General features: G+C 40.3%; 1 protein-coding gene across 1 annotated transcript in view; it reads left to right on the forward strand.

Moving 5' to 3' along the window:
• The first annotated feature begins 341 nt into the window (after positions 1-341).
• The window catches only part of pard6a (par-6 family cell polarity regulator alpha), a 40,797-nt gene continuing 17,316 nt past the window's right edge, over positions 342-23,822 (forward strand). The window contains exons 1-2 of the mRNA XM_038706222.1: positions 342-637; positions 7,848-8,070. Coding sequence (XP_038562150.1) covers positions 527-637; positions 7,848-8,070 — 334 coding nt within the window. The 5' untranslated portion in view covers positions 342-526. The remainder of the gene's footprint in view (positions 638-7,847; positions 8,071-23,822) is intronic.

Below are 23,822 nucleotides of genomic sequence, written 5' to 3' on the forward strand. Positions count from 1 at the left end.
CAGCATAACGATGGCAATGATATCATGATATGTATTAAATATGAAGTAGCTTTCCAGTAGAAGTACAGTTGTGACAGCAGCAAAAGTGTTGCTTGTAGGAAAATGTGCATGAGTAGCACAACAGCGGCGTATTAGTAAGCTAGTTTAGCACTCTCAGCATTAAGAGCATACATTACAGCAAGAGTTGTGTTGTTATGTTAATCCAGCGTCATGTCCCGCCTCCTCTGTTGTGTCCTCCAGTCTCGTCAGGTTGCAGGAGGAGGACGGGTTACACTGGCGCCTCACATCCCATACTGGATTTACCGGACTCCACCTGTCGCGAGCGCTGTGTTTTTGTCGTAAGCCAAGTGCGCTCTGACACAGCACGGCACGAGCCACAAACACGGGGGCGAGAGAACTGGCTATTTTTAATAAACCGGAGTGTCGGAGGAAAACAGAGAATTAACAGCCTTTATCGCAGGCTCTCACTGAATTATTTTCTTTTACTCGAGGACAGAAGTGGAAACAACCACCATAATTCCGGTGGATGGTTTTATCCGCAGTGCCTCAGCCAACAAACCAACCGAGGATGTCAAGACAGCAGCAGCACCGGACGCCGTTAAAACTCACCGACAACGTGGTGGAGGTCAAGAGCAAAGTGAGTGGTGGGCTAATGGGGATGTCTGGTTGTTCGTTACAGTGGCAGTGACAATATTTAGGGTCTGGTTGATGCTGCTACTCTGCCGGTGCAGCGACAACACAAATAACCTTGCGCTGTCGTCTCGATACTATACGTGGTGTCTCTTCTTTTTGCTCTCCGACAAACAAGCCGACTCGTACGTTTCACCGTTCGACACGTGTAATTCAGGAAAAATATACAGTAGAAATGAAAAGCGAGCGGGGGGGGGGCAGCTGACAGGCGGCCTGGGTGCGCCTGCTGTTCACCGAGCCGTCGCTCCGATTAATGTATTCCGTCCTCCGTGTCAAAACACCGAATGTGGTGTCCAGCCTCCGGAATCTCTCCATCGCTCTGTTCCAGTGTCTCTGTGTCGCTTCAGTTTCATACAATTACTTGTCCCGTTAGGCTGTGTTACTGAGATACTGTAGTGTAGTATTACTTTTAGTGTTAGTATCAGTAGGCTATAGCGGTGTTGACGTAGCTCCTGCTACAGCAGGTGTTACGGTCAGACTGTACTTTGTAAATACATACGCACTGTTGCCTGTTTTGAAAGAACAGTAGCAGAGTATTTCTATTTTAAAAGACACATTTTCAACTAATTGATTTAACTTAGTAAGGACAGTATTCATTACTTTGAAATGAATGGACACTTTGTTGGATGGGTGACAGATAAATTGATGTTTGATGTTGACATCAAAATAGTTTTATATATTTATATTTCATATAAAATCAAGGAAACATACACTTAAATCACAATAGAAAAAGATAAAATGCCGTCAGTATTGTGAATACATTGTGACATAGGCCTACTCTCAGTACTAATATTTTCGTTGCTTGAGAGATGTGCCCTGGAGTTAGAGTCTCAATCAGATAAAGCAAATATGTGCTTTAACATGATTTCCCCTTTGTTACGATTTATATGCCAGCATTGTGAGGTAAACAGCTACAGCGTTAAAATGCTTATTCCAGATTAATACATTAATAATGTACCACAGTGGAAGGAAGCGTTCTTCACAAAGAGCAGGCCTGCTTAAATGTTTGAGTTGCACATTTTAATGACTTTTCCACTACTGCTAAAGAGTGATAATAGATGCAGCGTTAGATTTCTCCAGTGCTGCGGTTTAATTGCAATAGCTGGAAAAAATAAAATCTGCCTGTATGCAGAAATGGTCAGCAAGTATGCAGGAGTTCAAACTTTGCCCTGTCCTTTGTAATCATTTTTAGGCAATTAGAATGTTTGAATCTGAATTTTAATATAGGTTAATAACACATTTGTCATTTCTAAGGTGTAAATAAAAGATGAAAGAGACTCCTTATTCAAAGGTTCTTTAAACTTTCAGAAAACCCTTGTTATTAATGTCACTGGACTGCAGTCAGCATCCTGTTGCTCTGACTCGAACTCTGTAGGCATGAGCCAAAACAGTGAAGTGACATACACTGACTGAGTGATAGACTGAACTCTGAATGCTGGAAATAACGTTACTATCTGTAATGTTCCTATGTTTTATTTGAACCACTGGCTCCATGATACTGACTAGTTTGCCATTTGCAAATCAACCCATCAGTAAACTCCCACAAAGCAGCGAACGCCAGACCCACGCCACGCAGCAAAGCCACTGCTTGGGTTGCAGTTAACTACGTAGTTGGTCACCCCTGCCTTGCATCGCTCTTGGCTAGTAGAAAGCAATCGTTATACCAGAGACATTTACAGAGGAGACACGCCACTTCAAGAATCCCCAATCCGCAACTCTATAGGGAAAACCCTAAATGGCCAAGATGGCGGTTGTCCTGCCCGTCTCACTAGAAAGCCAATCGTCTGCTTTCAACAGCCGAGGTGGGAAACATATTTCAGCCAATTGTGTGGTTCCACTGATGTAAGGGTCTACTACGCATGCGCGGTAGTAGTGACACATGAGCAGTAGAAGTATAACCGATCTGAAAAAAATTTTTGGCAAAGCCATCCAAACTTTTTTAGCGATTTTTATCAGATTTTACTGCTGATTCTCTTCATACAGTTTTTATGTCCCAGTGACCAGTGAATCAGTTGTGGCTCTCTCTCTAACTATCCAGACAGGGGCCTGGTCTTGTTTGTCCGTAATAACTGCCCGGAGGCGTTACCAAGATGGCTCCCAAGTGGCAGGACTTGCCTTGAAGGACTTTAGTTATACACAGGGGTCAAATTGGGACGGGACTGTCCGTGGCTCAGCCCCGGATTTAAGTGCAGCATACCTTAAGATGATCACTGCCCACTGCTTCTTCCGACCACCCAGTCAGAAGAGAGCTGGGATTACAGCTAAACAAACCCAGCTTGTAAGACAGCCATTGAGGGAGCTGGACCGTTGCCCCACTTTCTTTATGCACTCAGATAGTAATTTGCTAGGGTTGCAAACGGCAAGCCAACCAATCTACCAACAGGGTCTGAATGAATTAGTTATCTAGCTAGCATTTGTCTGCATTAGCAAGCAAGCTAACATTAGCCAGCTAAAACCACAATATCACAACATTTTCCACAGTAATGTTAGCGTTGACTTTGGACGTTGTGCTGGACCTGTGTTGTGGTGGGTCCCGGTCATTTGTTGATGTTGGCGGACTCCATTTGTAGGCTAATAGTGTTGCAGGGGAGCAGAAGAGAAGGCACTTGTGAGCGCATACACGTCACATGATCACTTTTCATGATCCTTGATTCTGATTGGTGGATGCCTTAATTTGCTTTCCCATCAGGCTGTGTTTTCATGATAATCTGACACGGGTTGCCACTGTACCATTGTAGCTTTAATAATGGCTCTATTCACTTGTGCACAGTAATGCAAACCAACCATTTTGGTAATAGTCCTGTTAAGCCTTTTACATAATTACATAAACCTGCCTTTTACCTATAATAATCCATTTAACTAGACGGAAGCATTTCCAGTGTTTTAATTACCAGTATGCATCTCTCCACCCAAAATAACATGTTTCTTGTCTTGGTACAATCACACCTTGCCAAAACAATTATAGGAATGTCTCTGCACTAACGTCTTATTATGATGTTGGTACATCCCACCATCCAGAGTCTCTGGATGAGGAGGTTGGGTAGTCCAGAGAGACTTCAGTCATGTAGAGTGAAGAAGTTTAGAAATGGAACTGTGTGAATTAAATATCCAGAATATACCTTTAAAGGAAGCTGTACCTATTTTGAAAGAGCATGGTGCAATAATGGATCAATGATTAGGCTTGTGAAATAGTGGAATACTGTGCACCACACAGTATCCTGTAAATTGTAGACTGTATGTGGAGCTCCAGAGAACAATAGATGTGTTTCTGACAATTAACAAACAGTATGTAAAAAATGACTGATGACTTTCTGATGTACACATGAACATGGATTTTAAGTTTTGGTGACACTGAAAAGGGCAGATATATAATGACGGTGTAGTGGTGTACTCAGATGTTTCTAGAGAGTACGCCATGGCAGAACAGCAACTCACTGGGCTTGTGTGTGAACCACATCATCCGGCCATTACTATAATGTTCTTCTTTACAGATGGACACATTGCAACCTATGCATACTGTACTACTGACCAAATTATCAGTTGTACAGGGCCGTAAGGCTGCCGCGAGAAGCCTAGACGACGTAATTGATGACGTCAACGCTGACAATGCGTCAATGATAACATTTTAAACTGACGCATGGTTATTCATTGTTTTCATTGTTCTTTAATATCACTTTAAAATTTTTAAAAGTGAGATGTGGCACATGTATGCCTCAGACCCTGATGTCACTGTCAAGTATTCCACCATAATTATTTCCAGATGAGCAATGCGACAAAGCTCACCTACATCATGTTTCTTCTCTGTACTGTAAATGCTGTACTGAAAAACATACTGAAAAAGCATACTGCAGCGAGTATGTATATGTATAATAATTATAGGCTCAAATTGACTGGTTCTTCGTAACAGCATTGGAATAAGTACACCTGCAGTTTCAGATATATCACCTTGCCGGAATGTAGATAGATCTAGAGAGTTTTACCATCCTTAGCCATGCCGGGATGCCTGTTTATCTTCCACCACGCAGATTAAGCATTTAAACGTCAGTTTTAGCGTCGCATACAAGTTGAAGTAGGAGGGGGTTTGTTTTGTTAATAGAGGATGGACTTAAAGTTCCCAAATGGAGAAGATTATGATTGTTAATTGTATATTTGAACATGGATAACTGGTGATATTTTTTATATTTAAGTTATTCATATGACAAAAAAATTTGTAAAGATGCGGGGGCATGATCATGGAATCAGGGACCAATAATGTTAAAAGCAGTCTCAAAACCTATAAATGCCAATGATATTTACACACCCCGTGGGAATACATTGCAGTCGCTGCAGCTGGTTCACGGCAGCCATCTGACGCCATCTAACATTTTGCCCCCAGAATATGTGCAAATAGGGCCCAGGTTTAAAAATACCCAAATTATCCTTAAAGCAAGGGCTAGGAACCAAAATGGACGCACTGAACCTGTCCTCACCCCGAAAGCGTGGGGCACAACTGCCGTTAGGCTACGCGCTATCTTTGGGTTCCAGATTTTTATGTGTGTGGATGTGCGTAAGGGGCGGTGGAGCCCTAGTTGCAACCTGACAGTATTTCCAAACATGTGTGTTACCTTTCCTATCAGTAAAGTACCTATTATAGTACCTAGTATCATTTTGATAGAGAAACAGGTGGATGAGATCTAGTAACTTTAAATTGACAACAGACTATTTGTCTGAACTGTACTCCTGATCAATACTGGTGAGATTTATTTATTACATTGCATGCATTACATTTATTTGGTAGACACTATTTCTTTTTTTAGACACTAATTTCCAAAGCTGCTTTGTTTTTCCCCACTCAAACATGCTGTGGTTTGAGATTCAGTGTCTTGCTGTGCACTTCGACATGTGGGCTCGAGGAGGTTCTGGGGTTTGCCAGCAACCTCATGCTGTAGTTTATTTGTCCAGGATCAGTAGATATCCCTCTCTGAGATTTCTTCCCTCAGTAAAATTATGGTAAATGGACTTAACCCTGGGCAGTTTATTTCTTCAGTAGAAAGTAGTCCCTTAAAAAAAGAGTCAGTCTGTGGATTATTTATTCACCTCTATTGTAGTGGGCAGTGACTATAGAAGGAGATGTTGCTGTTGAATTTTTCGTTGCCATTTGTTTGTCTGTCTGTCGGTCAGCAGGATTATAGAAAATCTACTATTTCCTTCAGAAAGATGTATGTAGCATGGGCCAAGGAAGAACCCTTTCAATTCTGAGGGCATTCGAATATTCAATACAAAATGCAATACACTAATTATGTTTTACTTTTGTTAACATTGTGAAGTCAATTTTAACACAGGTGTTTATGACAACATTCACAAACCCGTTTTAAGTGAATGGTGTGCCGTGACTAAACATAGAACAAAACACATCAGCCACCTCAGACATCACTGAAAAAACAAATGCAGCAGGTATGTAAAAGAAAAAAATATATATATTTTCCGGATTAATGCTGTATTCCTGTGTACATGATAAAATTACCACTTTCAGTGTTTCCTCTAGGATTTTTTTTTAGGGGGGTTGGTGGAACCCCCCAGAACTACTAGTGTCGCAGAGCGGGCGACTTGACAGCCTCCACATGCTGCTGAACACAAAGTGAAAGTGGGTAGATGGTCTGACACGTGAATTGATGATTTTAGATTTATTCGAAATCCCAAAACCAACGTAAGAGCTGGTTACAAAAAACACAACACAAACAACAAATGCATTAGCTACCTGACCATACAGTTTCAGAGCATTAGCATAGTTTATTAGCATAGATACTACGGGGCGGGGGGTCGTTTTGGAGGGACAGGCCGCTCCGTATAATGGTAGGGGAAACGTTGACTTTAAATATATTATATTTACTTAACATTTGCCCTTAACATTTAAACAATAAGAAATGTAATATAATTAAATTTTTAAGTTTTTAATACCTATTCAGGTTAGGGGTGTGACGACACACGAGACAAGACGAGATTGGGTTCACAAGAACGAGACAAGACTTTAACAATATTTTTAAGAAATCTTTAATGCTGAAAGATAGGAAAATTTTGAGCATTGAACACTTTATGTCCTGCATTCTGATGAATTTTTCTGCACCAGTTTATGATGTTTGTGATTTCTTTTTAAATTTATGTAAAGAACACAAATTTCAGGTGGCAGGTGATGATTGCACCAGAAAATTTAAAATTGATGTGTGGCTTGACAGCATGTGAAAAATATCATTTGCGTGAGTCTCTCAAGACAGCTTTTTACCTGGCAAGAAATATTGTCAAAATTTAATCTCGCGCGATCTCATGGTGCGTCACACCCCTAATTCAGGTATATTTTCCTCTATGTAATTGAAACCCTGTAGCGTATGTACCTGATGGGAGCAGACAGTTTGTATTTTACACACAGGACATGGTAGGGGTCGGTGATTATTTTCCTAGCCAGTTACTGTAGTCCTCTAAAAGAGCAGTTGGAATGAGGGATGCTCCCTCACCCCCATCACTTCTATTGCTATGTGGACCAGTCTGTTTATTTGTGATTTTAATTTAACATACTGTATATGTTAGAAGTAGAGTCGCCGTTGGATCCTAGTGCATACAGAATTCACATTCCAAGACTACATATTACAGTCAATAAGTCCACCCAATTATTTGTAAGAATGAACCATAGGCTGTGTCTAAAGATGGACAACATGACGTAAAGCCAAAACATATCTCTGTTAATACAAGTGCTCCAGTAGTGGCTCCAGATATACTGGTTCAAAAATCTACCTTACCTTTCTTAGTATTTACAATGAGATGATGGGCATCATTCATTGTATCCTCCAAACTATAACTGGAAATGTCAGTGTCTGTATCCAAGAGCGTGGCAGTATCATTAGAAAAAGTGCTGGGATGACTGCCTGTACAATCATTTGTATATAATGTAAACAGAATGAACACCTGCGTTAATGACTTTAGACTCAGATAATGGCTGGTTCACTCTGACCTGCTGGGCCTTGTTGGTCAAGAATTAGTGGTACCACTTGATAGTATATGGCCAACTGGACATATAAACAGTTATAGTCATCTAGCTTGTCCCAAGTTGATCCTGTCGCATCCTAAACCGTGTAATATCTGAGGGGGAAACACTGGTTAATGTGTGTGTTCGTTGTCTTCTTCAGTTTGAGGCAGAATACCGTCGCTTTGCTCTAAGGAGGAACGGCCCGGGTGGCTTCCAGGAGTTCTACCACCTCCTCCAAACCATCCACCACATCCCCGGGGTTGACGTGCTGCTGGGATACGCCGACGTCCACGGAGACCTTCTTCCAATCAACAACGACGACAACTTCCACAAAGCTGTCTCGTCAGCCAATCCGCTGCTCCGCATTATCATAAGCAAGAAAGGTAAGACGAGTAGGGCACAGACTGAGGGATACAGAGAGAAAATGTAACTTAGAGAAGAAAAGAGAAAGTTTTAGAAATGGTCTGAATCCTTGCACCTGTTTCTCTTCACCACTCACTGGAACCCACAGAAGAGCTTTGGATGAAAATAGACTCTTCTCTGTGCTAGACTGCTCTACCTGTGGGCTGTCCTTCATTGCTTCCAAGCCATGTCTGCTGGTGTGTGAGCCAGGGGCTGTGCACAGCTGCAGGGAAGGCCTTTGTTCTCCACATCAAACATGCTTTATTCTTCATACACACACCACCTGATGATTCTCTGCCTGCTCGCTTTTTTCTTAAACTGTTTTCATGCAGTTCTCCCTCTGGGTAGGCTGTGTTGTGATTTTTTTTCTGGATGTCTACCTCATTAGACACTGCTGTCTAGATAGGCAAAGAGAGATGTGACAGAGACGCTGTTAAACATTGCGAACCCATCGCTTCAGAGTTTGCTATATCTAGGGCTGGAGAAGGCGATCCAGATTCGAGGGATACATCCTTATTCTGTTAGATTTGTTACACTGTCTTCATCAGCAGGAGTTTGCTCAGTTGTCACAAAACTGTGGATATCGAAACTTTCCATTATTGTGAAAACTTTGTTTTCTTGTTTGTGTTGGCTTAAAATTGAGCTTGGTAGCTCATTCTTGATCTGAGATAGAAAACATTAATGATTTGATTTCTGTGGGGAACGAGTTTCAGAGCACTTAAGCAGCAGCAAAAATCATTCAATATTTATAACAACAGGCATATGACCTAAGCTAGCTGCTATTAAATTGTAAAGTAATTATTTATTGATAGTATTGTGTGTTGATACATTCACCAGGGAAAGCAAGAGAGTCTGGTCTCTAAACAGTCTACAGGGTTCATTGGATGTGATCTGTCATCATGTTGCACAAAGAAGCCTCGCATATCCTTCAAAAGTCAAATGTGCATTTAGAGTTGTGCTTATCACAGAGTAAAACACTTACACATCTTTGTACTTGTAGCTTATCCTATAGGCCAGTATTTTTATAACATTATATACATTATTATAACATTTTCTGTGAAAATACATCCTGTTTTGAGCTGTAGCAACCTTATGACACTTCTAACTAGTCTTGTAACTAATGAAACGTTGGAGGAAGTGGATTGCTCTTATCCAGCAAACACTCTTTGTTTAAGATAAACAGGTAAAGAGAATCCGAAAGTATCGCAACTCCCTTTGGGAACACCACAGACATACTCTATGGAAAAATTATATTCTTGACATTAATGTTGATTACTGATGGTCTGGCAGTTTATATAATGAGGAAAGGAATCTTTCTGAATAGTTTTAGTTTTAGCAGACCCAAGAGCGGACACAGACTTGCAGGTGGATGTTGAGATAAAAGTCAAAGATAATTCTGAGACATAGGGGACACCGTGGCTGGTAATGGCAGGAGGCAGGAGTGGTGAGCATGGATGAATGATAGTGGTGGAGTCACAGATAAACTGTGCCAGTCTTAGATTTGGTCAAAACTAAAGTTTCTTTCAGTACAGAATCTGTGTCATAACCAAAATAAATGTTAGGCTAAAGCCCCATTTGGACTGGATGGATTTGTCTAGGGGAGGTGGGCTGATTTCAGTATTACCTGCATTGGTCAGTGATTTTAATTTCGTTGCCAGTAATGCTGGTATTTCAGCATACCTGAATGGGTACTTTGAAATGATTAACAGCTGTATAACAACTTGGCATAGCTCTATGACTCTCTACTGGGAAACAGTATTATATTTTACCTCTAGAAAGTAATACTAGCTGTCCCTGTTATTATCAGAAATACTTTGAGTTGGTGCAAAGATTTGGTAACGATTCCATATCTAGCAGAATCACTAATTGTTATTGCTGCTATTGTTGTTCAGAATCACAGACAGCTGCTAGTTTAATCAGATTAGCCTAACTCAGTGGTCTGGGAGACGGAGGAGAAGGAGAGGAAGACTGCTCAGGAAAGCGAGATGTTTAAGACAGAGAGAACTACAGGAACTCAACATCCTGTTCAGCAGTGTCATTTATTTTATGCTGCGAGTTCAACAGCCAAAACATGGAGAAATGTCCAAATCCAACACAGTAAAATCTTAAACACACACACACACACACACACACACACCAGATGCATTAGGAACAATGGCGTAATTTAATCTCCATTGTGCTGTAGAAGCTAGCGTGCACCTCATTAGTAAGGATTAGGCCATGAGTTTGCCAACTAAAAGTCTACTCACCCAATCACTTCATCTTTCGGCCCTGAAGTGTAATCCTGTTTATACACCACATCCACGTGAATGGAGAGACTCACACAGCTGAAGCCTCTGATAGAATCAACGCAGCAGTGTGTTCTCACTTGGTCTTGGGAGGTTCATGCAGGAACAGATACTTTTTCTTTGGAATTTATCAGGTGTTCCTAGTTTCAGCTCTGTGGAAATCATTTTTTCATTCCTCGGTGATTTGGCGACACCTGTAGTTTCTGGTGGTAACAGCAAGTTTAATACTACAGGAAAACAAACTGATCTAGTGTCGTTTTAATAAATTTAATAAAATAAGAGTTGGGTACCTTGGTGTGCAGCCTGTCGCCTGTAACTCTTGATCTTACAGCTACCTGTGGCTGCCCCTGACTCTTCCATTACTCCCTGCAATATTTCAGAAAATGCCCAAATGACACATGGATAGCGGCCAGTGGCAATCACTGTTGGACAGTAATACGTTACTGTAATAATAATACTTTTCCCAGTAACTAGTAGTGTAAGGCTATTGCTATTACCCAAACAGTAATAATATTACACTTACTAATCCATGTAACGCTGCATTAGTGAACGCACCATCCTTGACATGAGCAGCACAAGACCTTATGTTGTTCAAGTCAGCTGTTAGTCAAAAAGCTATAGGAAGAATGGAGGAGGAGGGAGAGAGGGGTTCTTACCACAGCTGGGAGTTGTATTATGCCATTATTGTGTCACAGTCTAAGATGCAAAGAACATTGTCGTTCATTAGTTACTTATCTACTTATCACCCAGTAACAAGTAATGTAATATTAATACTTTTTTGAATAATAATAGGTAACTAATAATTTATTACAATATCTGAGTAACTTGCCCAATGCTGGTGCTGATCATACAGACAAACACACTGCATTTCCTATGACTACTTCATAAGAAAAGTCAACTTGTGTTTTGCCCGTTAAATGCTTTTAATGTGAAGCTGCAGCAGTAGGAAATGTTCACAGTGCATTAGCAGTAGATTAATACAACATTTTTCCAGGACTATTGCCACAGACACCCAGTCTGTAATCCTGCAAATAAATATCTCTGTACCATCATCAGTGGACCAGCGATTGATTGGGACCTAACAGACATTTATTTCAATGAAATTGCCTCTTTAAATTATTCATAGTAGTCTTTGCAACATTGTAACACTGTTATAATACTGCACTGCACCAGGATGTCATAGTGTTTGTGTTGATCCTTCGGTTATAAATGCTTTGTGAATGCCCACAACATCATTAACCTCTCGGCCTTCATTTTGCTTACTAAACTGCAGATTTTCTGTCTTTCTATGTGTGCCCCTTTCTCTCTCTCTCTCTATCCTTAAAATCATATTACTTTCCCTTCATTTTCTATGACCTTTACTTGGGGTGGTCTTTGTGTGTGTGTGTGTGTGTGTGTGTGTGTGTGTGTGTGTGAGAGATAGAGACTAAGAGAGAGTGAGAGAGAGAGGGTGATAGCAGCCCATCTGGTGTTGTAAGCCATTAGCCACTGAGAGGGATTATCTTACTCTAAAAGACATCATCAATCAAATCAGCTCCACTCACAGCCACCACTTTGTGTGTGTGTGTGTGTGTGTGTGTGTGTGTATTTGATTATCTGCATCAGTACTGCAGTGGTACCCAGCTAACAGTCTCATCCTGTATTAGTGTTTCAGTGGTAGCCATGGTAACAGTTCTGCAGGAGTTCTATAGTGGTTGTGGTGACAGCTCCATATTACTGTAATATTCAGTGTTTCCCCAACAGTTTATTCCAGTAAAAGATTTTTAGCACGCCCGCTGACATGAGAAGGGCTTTAGAAAACATAGCCCAGTAAAAACCCACACCATTTAGGCACAGGCCTAATGTTACATTCATTGTAAATCGTGAGTTTGATCTGATATTTTCTACTGACTATCTAGCCCGCGACCAGCTGGAACATTTATACAGTAAATAATGGAACATTATGGGAAACTCATTGCTTTCAGGTGCGAGTTGGCACAGTGTGAAATTTAACATTTTTGGATAATAGAGTGAAGTGGTCCTTAAGATATCTGATCCTTAGCTCAAGCATAACATTGGATTGAGAAGTGGGTGGGGTGCAGTAAAGCCTCGGGTTCCTAAAAACGTATTTGAAAACCATTTTCTGCATTTCTACATGCTTTTATCATATTCCCAGCTACTTTTAGACAACACATTATGATTATGTGTAAAGTGGTAAATATACGTACATCAGAAAGAGCTGTGTGAGAGACAAAGGAATTGTTCACATATTCACACATGTTAAAACTATTAACAAAAAGCAAACAAAGATGAATTTTGCTCGCTAGTTAGCTCAGTTAGCCGTGCATCTAGCTGTCCTCTTATGGTGCGTTCTAGTTGTTCTGGGAAATTGGAATTTTTGAGTTCCCAGTCGGAAATTTCAAACAGGAATGCCCCCTTAAGTCGGACTCTGAGAACTGCTCTCTCCCCTAATTCGTTTTTATAAACCCTAACAATTTAACAATAGCTAACATGGTGCAACATTTTCCGACTTAACGACGTAACTGGAACGTGGTCAACTCAGGTGTGATGTCATTCCCAGCTCCGACTTCAGACTTCCGAGGTAAATGGAATGCAACATTAACTGACTCTCCCCAGACTGGAACCTTGTTGCCCTGGAGATTTGGTGGTGTTTACACCTCACTTGGTACAAGACCTTTGGACTGCTGGGAGAAGGAGCTTTTCAGGCCTAGGGTCTGAAAATCTTTAGTCAGAGGCGCATTTGATTAAAATCCATTTATCGTCAACCGCTTATCCTGCATACAGGGTCGCCGGGGGATGGAGCCTATCCCGGCTGACTGATTAAAATGATATTAAAAAATACTTTATAAGAGTCTTCTCTGACTCTGCTGCGTTAGCTAAGCATAGTGGATGTGTCTGCTCTCTGTGAACTTCACTCTTGACCTGAGTGGCAAAAGTGGCTTTACATTAAATACTTTTGAAATGAAATTATGAGTACAGTGGTAGTGAACAAAAACATGGTTATCATGCAGACATACATTTTATTCAGTTATTTATGATGTCAAGAAAGTAAAATAAGTAAGGCTAAAGATGAATTTTGTATACTTAAAAAACTAATGCTGTAATGTTTGGTGACGTAATCCATGATGCAGCTGGTATTTAATCTGCACAGTTTTCAGCAAGTGAGCCAGATTCTTTTTGCACCCTTCTGCTAACAGGTACAGATGCTGATAAAAGAGAAGCTGACATACAATACCTGTAACCCAAAGCTTGGTGTGTGTGTGGGGGGGGATGTGTGTGTGTGTATTTGTCTGTGAGGGGAAATTGACAGAGAGGGGGGGGGGGATAGAGGGAGAGCAAAGGAAATGAAAGATTGAGAAAGAGAGATTGGGAAAGAGCAGGCGGAGGAAGAGAAGGGAAGGCGGGTGGATGAAGAAAAGGAGGGGTTTATCTTCCTCCTGCCGGAGGGTAACACAGAAATGACTTTCCAGAAATAACACCAACACACAGACATACACAAATAAACACATAGAACGCTGGCACAGTTGCTGACGTGCTTGTGTCTGTAAATGTGTGTAGGAATGCACTTCTAAATGTTCCAGCTGTGAGTGGCAAAGCTCCCCTGGTCTTCTGACTAAATTCTCTGAGTTATAACGGAGAGCTAGCTATACACGGCTGAAAATATCTGTGTAATGATGAGAGGAGGAGGAAATCAAAAATTTATACACAAGCAGCAAAATGCAGGGATGGAAGGAAGGAGAGAAAGAGACAGAAAATCAGAGAGCAGGAGAGGAAGAGGTGTTCTGTTGCAGCTCTGTATTGAGACCCTGTCATCACAGTAATTCAGCTAATGAGCTCAAATGAGTCCAATTGGAACAAATTGCTATAGGCAAGACTTGTGACATAAGGAAGGAAGTAAATGTTGTCTGAAGAGCTTCGGCACTGCTGGCACAGAATGTGCACATGGCTCTGGCTGGAAAAGCAGGAAAGAATTTTAGTATTTACTGAAAAAAATTGATTGATTGATTCTTCTTCGCGTGGAACACCGGCTCAGTGCTATCTTTTATTTAAAGTGGATAGTACTAGAATTATTTACTTATTATACGAGTCATCATCCCCTCATTAGAAAACCTGCCACATGTACACTTGGACAATATTCTGCTGTGATTACATTAATATTATACAGTGTACACACACGTCACATGACGTGCGCAGTGACCTGGAGGGCAAAGCAACAGACCAAGATAGCAGCTCACACCGGACTCCCTTGTAGAGACGCCACAAAAGCTGTTAAATTTTATTTGGATCAGCTCTCAACCCAAGAAGAAGATAGATATTGACACAAACTGCAAGTGTTGGGCACTTGCGATCCATAAACAGCACCTTAAATACCGCCAGGTCCCTGCCAGCGCTCGACTGTGGTAATGTTTATGTTGTGTTGTGTTATGTTATGTCGATTCGTGCATCCGAAAGAACAACAACCATCCAGCATTTTGGCAACGCAAAAGTATGTGTACCACTTGCTACCTGGTTGGCGGGCAGCGGAAAATAACGTCTTTCTTGCCCTCCAAGGGAGCGTTTTCTTTGGAATGTGACATCATGTTAAAACTATGAATAAGTTAAGATTTTTTAATTGCATGCTTTGCTTGTGGTCCCCTATATTATATTGTGATATGAAAAATAGCGTGTCTGTTATGCCAAAAAGTAAATATAAAGAGTGTCAACATGTTACAAAGACCAGTAGAGATGTCCCAAGTCCCAGTTCCCCTTACAGACAGCCACAGATCAGGTGTGAGCCCCCCACCTCCTAGTTTCTCCCATCACATGAAGAAGGCCAAATCAGTCTCTCATCTGTCTGAAAATGTCTCATATCAGATGACGCATTTAGTGTAATAAGGAGAAAATGCTGTGATGTTTCATCATTAATTACCTATTAAAAACAGGTGAGTTCACTTCCTCACTTTTACCTGAGGAAGACAATCTGTGTTCAGTCAATGCACACATTATGTCAGTAGCAGCAGTTATATACTGTCTATTAAACTTATTAACACTAACACAACAGACACGATTATTGCACTCTATCAGCTCATTATCACTTCTCTGATGTACTGACCTAAGACCAGCATTCAGAACCGGAGCCCCCTGCACTGTGCACTGCACGCTGTGCGTTAATTTGTGTGTAAATATTAGCTGCTAACGCTACTTGAAAGCTTCAGCCATAATACTGCTTTGAACAGAGTCATGTGGAGGCATGGCTACGATAGCACAACAGAGCGCCAGCAGATCTGGGACCAGTTGACCACCTGCCTCCTAAGGAAATGTGCATGAATACATAAAAGAATAATAATAATATATAAATAAATAAAAGTAGCCCAATTAATGTATCCTAATGAATACAAGTAATGTTTTTTTTCCGAAAAAGTATTAAAACTACAAGTACAATTTACTCAACAAAGTGACTTAAGTACATGTAACTGAGTAACTTGTTACTACCCACCTGCGAATAATCATGCTTCTAAGTACAATATAGACATTTATAAACTAAGGTGTCTTTTAAATAAAAACTTTAGATAACACTTTGAAAAATAACAATTACATCAACAATAAAGGTTGTTTATTAGTCATTATACAGCACAAGGCTGCACATTTGTAGTTCCCTCATGCTACACAGACAACATATTGTGAAGTGCAGGCCTATATTAAAATATTGTAACATAGAAAATAAAATAAATCAATATATACAGTTATTTATATACATACAGTATATAGAGACATGTACACAACAAGAATATTCCTCACGGCATTTTTTGAATTTGCATCCGCGGTGAATAGAAACGGCAGCAACCACATGATAATATGGTTTCATCTTTCCATTAAACAGTCTGACATTTGGGAAACAGTCCATCTTGACTGCGTCTGAGCACCAAGCATCACCAATATAAAAAACACCACCTCCTCTCATCTTGCCAGAGTCATGCGCTGACAGCTCAGAACATGGACCACCTGCAGAGTGTTTGATCCGGCAGGTTTTAAGGCAGCAAGAGTGTTAATAATACATTCTGAGTAAAGAAAAATACCTGATATGGCTGCAACTAACAATTATTTTCTAATCTACAGGTTAATCTGTCGATTATTTTCTCAGTTAATAGATTCTTTGTTTTGCCTGTAAAATGTCAGAAAAATTGCCCAGAATGCCCAATAAAATCGGCTACAGTTGCAAGAGCTTGTGTTCACGCTGAAGGCCATTTGTGGCTTTCTTTGACCTAAATCACTGAGATACTTTGTCTTTGACACCATTTTGTTATAAGTGCATTTAGATTGAGACAGTCAAACCACAAGCAAATTAGAACTCTTATGTGGCTTGTTTATTGATGATAAACTGCCATCTAATTAGATTTGTAGACTGGAGGGCAGTAATTCCTGACCCTGCTGCTTTAGTGCATAGTGGATTTGTCTGCTCGGTGAACCAAAGAGAAAACACTCGGTTGTCAAAAACACACTTTCAAACTCAGCAGCCTTCATTTAAGTGACGTACAGTAAAATACCATATGCTTAAGTATGATTAAGCCTTTGATTTGTGGAGAGCGGTGTCCAAATGATTAAACAAGGTATATACTTTGCCCTTGCCATGGTCAAGGTTTGGCTTGATTAAAGATCACAGTGAAATTACATTTTTAGATCTTTATAAAAATATAAAAACCAGCGGGGAGAAAAATACAATTTGATCTCTTAACGGGATGTCTGAATTTGTATTTTCCAGTTGTAGTAAGTAGTAAGGGTTAAAAGCACACCCTCACAGCAAGTGTGCTCTTTATTTCATGTCGTTCCTGCTCTGTCTCTCCTCTGTACACAAGTTCATTGTAGACCTGCACTGGACTCAGCCATATGGCAGCCTATTGGGCTCCAGATGGAGGGCACTAAAGAGTGAGGTCACTGGTTCTCACACACACACACACACACACACACACACACACGGGAACAGACAAACCGAGGAAGGTAATGACATGATAATATCCTAATTATATTTTGTTGGCCATCCATTGTCTCAGTCTTTTACTAAATGAGCTACATTTGTAGTATTTTAGTTCAGGAGTGTACCTAACCATCCTTACTAGAACATAAGTCTCTAATTTCAGTCATTTTTGTGCCTTGGTCTATAATAGTGTGCTATGTCGTGAACGGTCACAACATACAATCAAGTAAGACAGCCAGCCGGTCACTGAAGAAGTCAGGTAAATCAGCTCAACACTTAAGTGCTGTAGTGACTGACTTTGTTTTCACTCACATGATCTAAACTTGTAAACGTTAAGTGCCAGTGCCCCATTGCAAAAACTAACTTCAGTTTCAAACTTAAGTTGTCCCTTATGCAAAATAAGCTCAGGGGATCAGCCTCTTAAGATGACTCCTTGCCTAAATGTTTAGGTAGTTACTGTCATGATACAGCACGTCACTTTCCAAGGTTACACTTCACTCATCTCATCATCCAAAATGGACAACAAAGAAAATACATAAAGAAAAAGAAAGAAACTGGACAGATGTTCCCCTCGAAGAATATGGAAAGGGCAAACATATAATCCAAAGTAAATTAACCCAGCCATAATAAATACTCACAAGCAGAAGACATGGCAAGTAACTGACAAAATCCTTGTCAGAAACCTTGCTGTGAAACAAAGCGTAGATTAAGTATGGAGAAATAGGAAAATATTGTCCTGATTCAGCCATTGTCTTTAATACACAGATTATTTTACTTTTACAAACTGTACATTTTGGCAAGCATAAATGCATAATGTTTTAGACATCAACTAGCAAAAAGACTAAAGACTGGTCTATTTCTATGAATGAAACTCAACATCTGGACTTCTGACTAGAACGGTTTTCATACAGTTTTTTCAAAAAGTTGGAGAACTTGCAGCAGGGGCCATGGTTCCAGATGAGGACAAGCTTTTATAAAATGATATCAGTTGTGTGGGCACATTGGATTTAATTAACCAATACAAAACAAAATCTTTAGCTTTAAACACTGTAAGAAAATTCTTGCGGCTTAGAGCGCGCTAACAATTTGTTCCAGCACCTGAAACACATCCTTGCCAGACAATGAGTTTGAGTTCATGGTGAATGCGTGGCTAAGACAAAGTAATGTCAGAAAACCACACACACTTTAGCAGAGCACATTCCAGATGCAGCAGTCTGCCTCACAGGCATTTGCCAATCACTCCACACCAGAAAACATCCTGCAGATGGAATGAGATAACAGAAACCATGTGCTGTTCATCTATTTATACTGTGATGCATTCTGATCACAAGCTATGTGAAGCAGAGCCCATTTTTACTTAGAATTCCTACATTTAACAAGCATTAAATTCATAAATGATTTCAAATATATTCATAAATATTATATTAAATGAATAATACTGAATCATGATAAAAAAAAAATGTCTCTGCGTCAGCCCGGTGACTGGTCCAGGGTGTACCCTGCCTCTCGCCCATTATCATAATCCATGATTTTCTGTTTATTTTTCAGTCCAAAGAATTAATAAGAGTTCCACTGCAATCACACTTTTTTATTCATCCTTAGTGAGAGAAATGTGACGATGATGATGATTTCAGATGACATTGCCCTGCCCTATACAGTAACTTAGTTCTGTACATGAAATAGCTCAGATGTGGATATTGCTACAGTAATTATGTCATGGTATAAATGTAGCATGTAACTATTGTATTGTTCATTGGCTCTTTGCAACACTGGGGGTGGGGGCAGGGGGCAGGCAGAAGTTTCTATTTTATTTTAGATATTTATTGTCTTCCGTGTCTGCCAGGCAAGAACTGCCTTCATATCAATAAACTGAGCCCCAACAGTTATAACAAGACGCTGGTTCTTTAAACTTATGAAATAAAAATCTTTATTGATATTATGAATATACATTTTCTAGCTTTTTGCTGCCACAGTGCATAAATATACAACTGATGTAACAAAAACACACACCTCCTAATATTTGTATCTTAATGGAATTCATTACCTGGCCCCTAAACCTAAACCTAACCATAACTTCAACCCACACTATAACCTCATTGGAATGTTTTACACCTGATTCTTAAACAGCTCCTTGAAAACGTGGAGACGGGCTAGAATGACTTCACACCAAAAACATGTTCTCACTCTGAAGGTTAAAACTCTGGTTCCCACAGAATAACACAGATACACACAGGCCTACATGTAAATAATCTCACCTAATTGCATTTTACTCTATAAACAGTTCACAAAAAGCACACATGCACCAACTTGTACTGGCAGACTGTAGGCCACGTGGAAAGACAAATACAGTAGGTATCCTCTACCTTATAGGTCCGTGGTGGACTGCATGATGCTCAATTTGTAGTGTGTATTCTCTATAACAGATGTTATATTTCAATAACAAATTGTTTCAATGAACCCGTATTTGCAGTGTTCAGAGTAATGCGCAACATAACACAAAATCAAATCTTTGCGTACCAAAGTGTTTCTGAGCATATGTGTCCAAGTGAGTGCTTGTCTCAGAGCTGTTGTATCAGGACAGTTTACAGAATATTTTTGGTTTAGACTATGCTTTTAATTTTTGATGATGTTGCCATAAACATTCATAGATTAACCATGACTATCTAACAATACAATGTAGCATTTACATGGAATTATATTGTTTTGGAATCAGATTATGGGTAACACTGCAGTAATGGGCAGGGTTGGTCTCATATTTTGGGGAGAGGAGAAAGCCTACAATATTGTTCTATCAATCGTGTGTGTGTGTGTGTGTGTGTGTGTGTGTGTGTGTGTTTAGATGGGGCTTAGTAGTGTCTGTGCCTTCAGGCTTTAGTCTGGCCCTTTCTACTGAGGTTCTGTCTCCTATTTTTTTTCCTTTTCAATTTCATTGTGGCTTTATTACCATGGGAGACAGATGTTTACATTGCCAAAACAATAACAATTATTTTTTACATAAACAGAAGAATTATTGTTGCTCTCACTTGGTTGATAATGCTTCTCAGAGAGTGACCTAATGCACCACCACCACTACCACACACACGCAGTGAGGGAACAGTGTGTGTGACAGTAAAAAATCAAAAATGCTGTATGAGGAATGCAGCAGGTCAGGTATTTGTCTCCAGCAGAGAAGCTGCCTTTACTTTGTTTGCTCCTTTTCCTTTCCAACTAAATAAAAGCCAGTAGGAGACTTAGCAATTAATGCGTGGGTCAATGTGTGTCATGCTTCTTTGCTTTTTCTTACTCTCTCATTTGTTGTGACACGGTCCAAACTGTGGAGACACTAGTAAAGGAACAACAATGTCTCTTATTATTTACAGATCACCTAGCTGTATGACTCCACTTACAGTAAAACCTTCCACTTAAATTGCTGACTTTGCTGACTGTGTAAACAGAACGACAGATATTTGCCCACAGTTAGCCATAAATGGATATAGACTTAATCAAAGAGTTTTCATATGAAGACCTCTGCTCCTCAGGAGTCTCAATGAAAAGAACAGCCATGTCATCAAATGCAGATCTTTTGAATAGGGTCAAAATTTAAAGCCAAATTTAAATTAATACTCAAACATGCACCTGTACCATGTCAGAAAGGTAATCTGTAAGGAGTTTAAAGTACTTATATCAAAGAAGTGTTTACAAAGTGGGTCACAGTTAGGAATAAAATAAAAAATACATAAAGATTCAAATTAAACACAAAAAAACACTGAAATAAAATTTATATGACCTTTGATTAGAATAATGAAAACTGGTAGGTGTGTGCAAATATCAGCGGAACAGTATAGCCAGGCAAACGTCATCATTAGTCAATAGATAAATGTTACGACAAGAAGTTGGAAGATATGCGGTTTGTCATCTCCCTTCAGCATAATAGAATGTTGTCGTACAGGTGTTGATAGAATGTAGTTTTGCTTCCCACATTGCTTACACACTTTAGTTAAGGGCCCTTTATTCAAGTGTCATGTACACGCCGCAGAAATGTCAGCAGACATATTTTAATCTTTGAGTGAATATGCATTATGTAAGACGTGGCATATACATGCTTGGATAAACATTCCACGTTCAGCGTTGTTAAACCATTTTAGGGATGCTTGGTAGTTTTGCTCATCATTTCCTGTTGATCAATTAAAGAATTAGTCTGATCAAATCAGTTGACATATCAGTTTCACTGGTGCCCGGCCTCATGTCAGGTTGCAGTGAAGTCATTGCAACGCTGATGGCTAGATGACCACAAGCACCGACTTGACCCAGTGGTGCCCAGCAATTGTCAGGTTGGCGTATCAAGGCCTGTAGTTTTAACTGCCACTCTCACTGTAATATGTCTTATTCTCTTCAGTAGTCTCTCTTTGACCTGGCACAGCTTTTTTCAGACAGACATGTTTCCTTGTTGTTCCCTTTGCCGATACCGAGTTGTAGAGTAGTTTTAGTCAGCTCTTCGGTTATTGTGAACCGGGAGACCTGATCCTGGGTCTTAGGTTAATAGATGTCCAAGATATATGCTAAAAGTAAATGATTTAGAGGCAAGTCTTGAGGGACCCCTTACCTATTGGGGTGGCTGTGGCTCAGGAGGTAGAGCGGCCGTTCGGTCCTTGGTTGTGTGTGAATATTAATTTCTGTTTTTATCAGCAGGTGGCTCATTAGCCTCTGTGTAAGTACAGACCATTTACCAACTGGCAGGAAAAGGATGTTTCCTCACATCTGTTTCATTTAAAGGCTAAATGAACAGCGACTCACACGAGGCAGCAAACAGCTCTGTCAGTTGAAACTAGGCAGCCTGCACTGTTGGTCACACCCCAATCAGTGACATCACAGCAGGTGATTTCCCTCAGCCAGCACAGGCAGATTTTATTCAAATACTTTGCACGCTGATTCGGAGGTTAATAGGTGTTTAACTGACAGGTTGGTTTGTTTGGCTACGGATTCATAGCAACACAGGAAAACAGACAGATGTCTATCTGCTGTTTTTGATGCCCAGTAAGAGACAGTGGGCCCTATCTAATCATGCAAGCCCTACAACAAATGCAAAGTTGTAGTTCTTGGGAACAAAGACTATGTTGGTGTCTCCACCAGCTCATGTTTGTGCAACAACAGGAAGGGCAAACAGGCTGGCTGAAGGTGTGTGTATGTCAGTGTAGGGCTGTACCGAATAGTTTGAAGCTTTATTCATAACATCGACTTTGAAATTCCAAAACAACTATTGAATGCTGCACAGCTTTTAAAAAAAAAAAAAAAAACAGTATTTGCATGTCCATATATTCACTTCTGGGGCAGCTGTGGCTCAGGAGGTGGTGGTCCACTAATCGGGTCAGTGGTTTGATCCCTGGATCCACTAGTCTGCATGTCTGCATGTATGTGGTATGTGGTGTAAAGCACCTTGAGTGGTCGGGAGACTAGAAAGGAGCTACAGTCTAGTTAGGTTACAGCACCGTCCTTTGCACGAGTGAGTGTCGGGTCACACGAGCTTCTGCGCCTGACTCTTGGGATTTTCACATTAGCCTGCTGCCTACTAGATGTATTTATAGTGACAAAACTGATGAGTTGTATTCATTAGAGAAGATGAATCACTTTTCAAATTATTCAAATTAAGGATTTTCATAAAATATGACGACAGAAGCTTCACTTGAAAACCTCAATAGAAGCTTTGAATGTAAAAACAAAAAGACATTCCAGTCTGCATCAGAGTGATGTGGTGAAAAGTAAATACACTCACATCACTGGTCTCATAGCCATAAAACAGCTGAGCCAATCACAGTGGAGCTTGAAAACAAATGAAGAATCAGCTTCTGCAGGAAATTATAATTTAGTTTGTATGGTGCAGCACGGCACATGAACACACAGCACCACAGAGCCAGTGCAGCCAGAGGCAGATGGTGTGGGGTTTTTAACTGTTAAATGTACAATTAGTACAGACATGATGGAAACAAATAACTGAAATTGTTTTGCATAGCCGTTTACATGATCGCATGAATCCAACGCTATTTCAGTAAGAAGTATATTATAAATATCATATATGCTTCATAATAACATTTTTTTTAAAAGAAGAACGATTGACTTTTTTAAGTTGGAAAGGAGGCTGTCACGCAGGGGATTAATGAGTTCCCGTAATCCAAAGTCTCTCACACCAGCAGAATAGTGGACCAGTCTGATGTGTTTACATGTAGCAGCGAGGTGTCATTTGCATGTACTTTAAAGAAGCTACACACACACACACACACACACACACACACACACACACACACAGAGGACAGCCTTGTGTGATGGCGCTCTGCTCCAGCGCAGCACTTCCTAAATCGGATGTAACAGATTTATCAACATATGTGTCTGCTGCCTTCAGATGGCTGCAGGGATTTCATGAGCTGAAGGAGAAGCTTCTCATTCAGCATAAAGCAGCTGTAGACAGTAGATACTGTTCGAATAACTCACTCATTTATAGATCAGCGCAGACTGGCTTACC

Source organism: Micropterus salmoides, unplaced genomic scaffold (assembly GCF_014851395.1).
Source record: "Micropterus salmoides isolate LMB-PRFRI ecotype aquatic unplaced genomic scaffold, ASM1485139v1 Ms_hic_scaffold_8, whole genome shotgun sequence".
NCBI lineage: Eukaryota > Metazoa > Chordata > Actinopteri > Centrarchiformes > Centrarchidae > Micropterus > Micropterus salmoides.